General features: G+C 30.1%; 1 protein-coding gene across 1 annotated transcript in view; it reads right to left on the bottom strand.

Annotated features, from left to right (window-relative positions):
* Positions 1-577: 577 nt before the first annotated feature.
* Positions 578-6,000, bottom strand: part of ADAM2 (ADAM metallopeptidase domain 2) — a 96,805-nt gene continuing 91,382 nt past the window's right edge. The window contains exons 16-17 of the mRNA XM_037166936.2: positions 5,714-5,873; positions 578-611 (exon numbers count right to left, since the gene is read on the bottom strand). Of these exons, the coding sequence (XP_037022831.2) occupies positions 578-611; positions 5,714-5,873 (194 nt within the window). The remainder of the gene's footprint in view (positions 612-5,713; positions 5,874-6,000) is intronic.

Genomic DNA, 6,000 nt, shown 5'->3' with positions numbered 1-6,000 from the left:
CCTAAATTACATATGAAAGCTTCTAATTTTTTTCTTGTCAGGTCAAAACAATAATTTGCAGGTTTTGAATCCCAGGCAATCAGGCAACGCATGTATTTTTTCTTTTCCATTTTTCCTGTCCATTGAAGATAATTACTGTGGAAGAATAAAGGGAAAAAAGTCACCTATATGCCCAATCAGGCTAAAAATGGTGGTTAGTCCAACAAATAGCACGAAGGAAACCTTATTATAGAGTTTGATAATGTAATTTATTCTAAACCAACATTTGAATACACAAATACTAAAGAATTCAACATTAGGAAAAAAAATTTAAAGGATAACACTGCAAGAAATTTTAAATGAAAAATTGAATGTCATTTATATTCTACTTTTATAGTTTACTAATATATAATGTAGTTTACATTATTGAAAAATATTATCCAATTTAATTTTCATTATATGCATCTGTATGACTACTACCATTTAATACACATTTATGTTATTTATATTTATCCAATACATTAAAATTTGTCTCTCCATCTCATCTGTGAAATAATTTGATACTCACTATAATCTCATCGATTCTCTGTTTTCTGGGTTACTCTCTGCTTTCAGTCTCACTTTCAACTTCCCTGTACATTTAAAAACAAATATAATCACTTACAATTATATCTTCTTCAAAGATTGCTGTACAAAACTCTGTACCACCTGCTAGTACTGAAACAGTTTTGAATTCCCAGCTGAGATCTGGAAACAGCCCGTACTTGAGACTACTTTACCACTGAATTATCTTTCAGCTGGTAAGTAAGATTAACATGAGAAAAAAGCATGGTAATGTAAGTTTTCCTGAAAATGAACTCAGGTCACTTTCATATTTAAAACATGATTAGCTAAATACCTTTATTTAAACTTTTTTTGGCACTCATCTTATGCCCTATTTCTTTCTTTTATTTATTTACTTAAAACTGTTTTCAATTACAGGTTACATTCAATATTATTTTGTATTAGTTTAAGATGTACAGCATAGTGATTAGACTATCATATATTTTATCCTGATATTTCCAGGGCCCACCTGGCACCATATGTAGTTATTACAATATTATTGGGTGTGTTCCCTATGCTGTACTTGACATCCCCATGAGTATTTTGAAATGACCAATTTGTACTTGTTAATCCCTTCACCTTTTACACCCAGTCCTCCAACCCCTACCGCTTCTGGCAACTATTAGTCTGTTCGCTTTATCTATGAGTCTGTTTCAATTTTGTTTATTTTGTTCTTTAGATTCCACATGTTTGTGAAATCATATGGTAATTGTCTTTCTCTGACTATTTCACTGAGCATAATACCCTCTATGTTCATCCATGCTATTGTAAATGGTAAAATTTTATTGCTTTTATGGCAAACAATTGTCTATTATATTATATTATATACTGTAAACTATATATACTATACAGTAATACACATAATGTATAACTATAGTAATATATATTCTATACTAATAGTAACATGCTGTTATATAATATACTAATAGTAATGTACTATGGTAATATATACTATATACATCACAGTAATTTATTATATAAGTACATATCACTATATATACTATATAACATACACTATACTGTATAGTAATATATAGTAATGCATATTACTGTACATAGTAATAGATATTAAATAATACTATATAGTAATATACTACTATATATAACAATGTATAGTATATTGTTAATATGCTATATTACTATATTAAAATATTATAAATATAGGAATATTACTATATTCCTATATATTCCTATGTGTGTATAGTAATATATACTATATTACTATATTACTATATATACTATATTACTATACACACACACATATACACACACACACCACTGCTTTTTTATCCACTCATCTATTGATAGATAGGCTTTTTTTATCCAGATGGGCTCTTTGGTTACTTCTATATCTTAGCTATTGTATTCAATAGATAATGCTGTAATGAACATAGAGGTGGATATATTCTTTCAAATTAGTGCTTTGAGATTCCTCACATATACACTCAGAAGTGGAATTGCTGGGTCATAGGTAGTTTCATTTTTAACTTTTTGAGGAAGCTCCATAATGTTTTTCATAGTGGCTACACCAGCATTTCCATCAACAATGCATGAGGGGTTCCTTTTCTTCACATCCTCACTGAGACTCATTTGTTGATGTATTGATGATAGCCATTCTGACAGGTGTGATGTAATATTTTATGGTGGTTTTAATTTTCCTTTCTCTGATAATTGGTCATTAGTATGTTTTTTTTGGAGAAGTATCTATTTAGGTCCCCTGCCCCTTTTTAAATTGAATTGTTTGTTTCTCTTGTGTTGAGTTATCCAAGTTTTTTAATAAACTTTGGATATAATCAGATGTATCATTGGCAAATATCTTCCTTCATTCAGTAGGTTGTCTTTTTAGTTTGTTAATGGTTTCCTTTGGTTTACAAAGTCATTTTAGTTTAATGTAGTGCCATTTGTTTACTTTTTTCTTTTGTTTCCCTTGACCAGGGATATATCTCAGAAAAAATATTGCCAAAAGAAATGCTACAGATTTTACTGCCTATGATTTCTTCTACAGCTTTTAATGTTTCACGTCTTACATTTAAGTTTTTAATCTTGCCCAACTTATTTCTATTATTTTACTAATTTTCCATCAGATATGTGATATCAATTTTTCCACAATGAAGTCATTCAATATAAAAAATTCCTTTAGTATGTTTTCAGTATTAACTGTATGTTGACACAGTTAACTGTTATACAAGCTGCATATTACTTAAGCAATTTTACATAAGCTTTTCAAAATATTTCTATGAATTATATTTACTCTTAATTTATATTATTTTCTCAACTTTAAATATTATAATAAACTTCAATTCAATTTAAGTGAAATGGAGGACCCAGATATAGAATGCAAAGGTCGAAATTATGATTTTTTAATTAAACACTTTATTGTTGTTTATTTGCAGTTATTTCAAATTTCTCCCTTTGCTCTCTTCACCCAGCCCACCCCCTGATGCCATGGTCAATCCCCACCCTGTCGTCCTTGTCCACAGGTACTTTATACATGGTCCTTGACTTGAACCTTCCCCTCGTTTCTTGCATTATCCCCCTGGTCACTGTCAGTTTTTTCTTTATTTCCATGTCTCTTATTCTATTTTGCTCACTTGTTTATTTTATTCATTAAATTCCACTTATAGGTGATACCATATGGTATTAGTCTTTCACCACCTGGCTTATTACACTTAATATAATATTCTCCAGTTCCATCTATGCTGTTGTGAAAAGCAGGAGTTTCTTTCTGCTGTGCAGTATTCTATGTGTAAATGTACCAGTTTTTTAACCCACTCATTTACTGATGAGCACTTAGGCTGCTTCCAGTATTTGGCTATTGTAAATAATGCTGCTATGAGCATAGAAGGTGCATAGGTTCTTTTGAATTGATGTTTCAGGATTCTTAGAGTATAGTTCTAGCAGTGGAATTGCTTAGTAATTTAAAAAAAATTTTAGGAAATACCATACTGTTTTCCACAGTCTGCATTCTTCCCAAAAGTGCACTAGGGCTGGGCTCTCCTTTCTCCACATCCTCACCATCGCTTGTTTGTTTATTTATTAATGATGATCTTCTTAATGGTGTGGGGAAATTGTGGTTTTAATTTGCATCTCTCTGATGCCTAGTGATGTTGAGCATCCTTTCATATGTCTATGGGCCATCTGTGTATTATTTCCTTGGAGAAATGTCTATTCAGGTCCTTTGCTCATTTTTTAACTAGATTGTTTGTCTTCCTGGTGTTAAGTCATATGAGTTATTTATATATTTTGGAGATCAAAGCCTTGTTTGAGATATCATTGGAAAATATGTTTTCCCATATGGTTGATCTCTTTTCATTTTGCTGGTGCTTTCTTTAGCTGTGCAGAGGAGATTTTTATTTTGATGAGGTCTCATTTATTTATTCTTTTCTTTATATCCCTTGCTCTAGGGGAGGTATTTGTGAAAAAATTGTCACATGAGGTATCTGACATTTTCCTGCTTATGTTCTCCTCTAGGACTTTTATGGTATCACATCTTATATTTAAGTCTTTTATCCATCTTGAGTTTATTTTGGTTTATGGTGTTAGTTGGTAGTCTAGTTTCATATTTTTGCACATACTTGGGTCCAGATCTCCCAATACCATTTGTCGAAGAGACTATTTTTACTCCATTTTATGCTCCTGCCCCCTTTGTCAAATATTAATTAACCATAGAGACATGGATTTGTTTCTGGGCTCTTTATTCTATTCCATTGTTTTATGTATCTGTTCTTATGCCAGTACCAGACTCTTTTGATTACAGTGGCCTTATAGTATAGTTTGATAGCAGTATTGTGATCCCTCTTACTTTGCCTTCTTACTCCTGATTGCTGAGGCTATTTAGGATCATTTATGGTTCCCATAAATTTTTGAAATATTTGTTCTATATCTGTGAAATATGTCACTGGTATTTCTATATGTATTGCACTGAATCTATACACTGCTTTGAGTAGTATGGACATTTTGATGATGTTAATTCTTCCTATCCATGAACATGGTATTAGCTTTCATTCATTTGTATCTTCTTTAATTTCTTTCTTCAATGTTCTGTACTTTTCTGAGTACAGGTCTTTTACCTTCTTGGTTAAGTTTATTCCTAGATACTTTATTTTATTTTATTTTTTTGTTGCTATAGTAAATGGGATGTTTTTTCATAGTTTCTGTTTTTGATATTTCATTGTTGGTGTACAAAAATGCCTTTGATTTCTGAATATTGACTTTGTATCCTGCTATTTTTCCAGATTCACTTATTAGGTTGAATAGCTTTTTAGTGGAGACTATAGGGTTTTCTATGTACACTATCATGGCATCTGTAAATAGTAACAGTTTTACTTCCTCCTTTCCAATTTGAACGCCTTTCATTTCTTTTTCTTGTCTAATTGCTGTGGCTAGGACTTCCAATACTATGTTGAATAAAGGTGGTGAAAGCAGACATCCTTGTCTTGTTCCTGATCTTAGTGGGAAAGCTTTTAGTTTTTGCCCATTGAATATGATGTTGGCTGTAGGTTTCTCACATATGACCAAGCAGAAATTATTTTATATCACTTTTCCTGAAAAGATTTAAAGTGATTTTAATATTTATTTTTATTTTTAAAGCATGCTTTCAGGTATTTCTAAACTTTTTATTGAAAATTTATTTGTTTTATTTTTTCTGTAGGTTAGCAACAGCTATGATCTAGATTTTTTAGTCTTACTATTATTACATATTAATATTTAAATTTTTCTACTTCTGGCTGCTTATTTTCAATTTATTAAACTACATATAAAGATAACTATTCTCACTAATTTCCCTGGCATTTTTTAATAAAACAGTGCATACAAAACATTTTTAAATATATAAATATTAAAAATAAAATGGTAATGCTTAATACACATTCAATATTTAAGATCAAATAATTAAAAGAGGTAAAGATTAACTAGAAATAAGTTTCACTTAATTTTATCCTTAACAGAGTCCAAGTGGTTATAAGATTAAAATTGCTGACAGTTTAGCATATTAAGTGCTGAATTTCTATATAAAGATAAAATTAAATAGAAATTATTACTAGTAATGTTATCACAATGTTAGTTAATAATAAATTACTATGTGTGTCAACAGCTATAAAATTAATGAATCTTAAATATGAAATCAATATACTCATCGCTTGTATACTCCTCAGTTTTCCACTTTTTCCTTTGAAAATAAACTTTTACCAGGGTTGCAATCATTACAGAGAGAACAATGGCAAAAGGAATGAGTAGGAAAAATGGCCATCTCGTAGGTCTGGAAGGGTAAGCATTCTCGATATAAAGTCTTTCTAGGAAAGAAAACACCAGTGATTTAAAAGTAATTACAAGGAACATAGCAAAGACATTTCTGTATTTTAATATAACTATTAGAATAAAAAATATTAACTATTTAATAATTTTATAGTTAACATTTTA

Source organism: Artibeus jamaicensis, unplaced genomic scaffold (genome assembly GCF_021234435.1).
Source record: "Artibeus jamaicensis isolate MK-2021 breed Jamaican fruit bat unplaced genomic scaffold, CSHL_Jam_final scaffold_833, whole genome shotgun sequence".
Classification (NCBI taxonomy): domain Eukaryota; kingdom Metazoa; phylum Chordata; class Mammalia; order Chiroptera; family Phyllostomidae; genus Artibeus; species Artibeus jamaicensis.
This window is presented reverse-complemented; position numbering and strand designations above follow the sequence as displayed.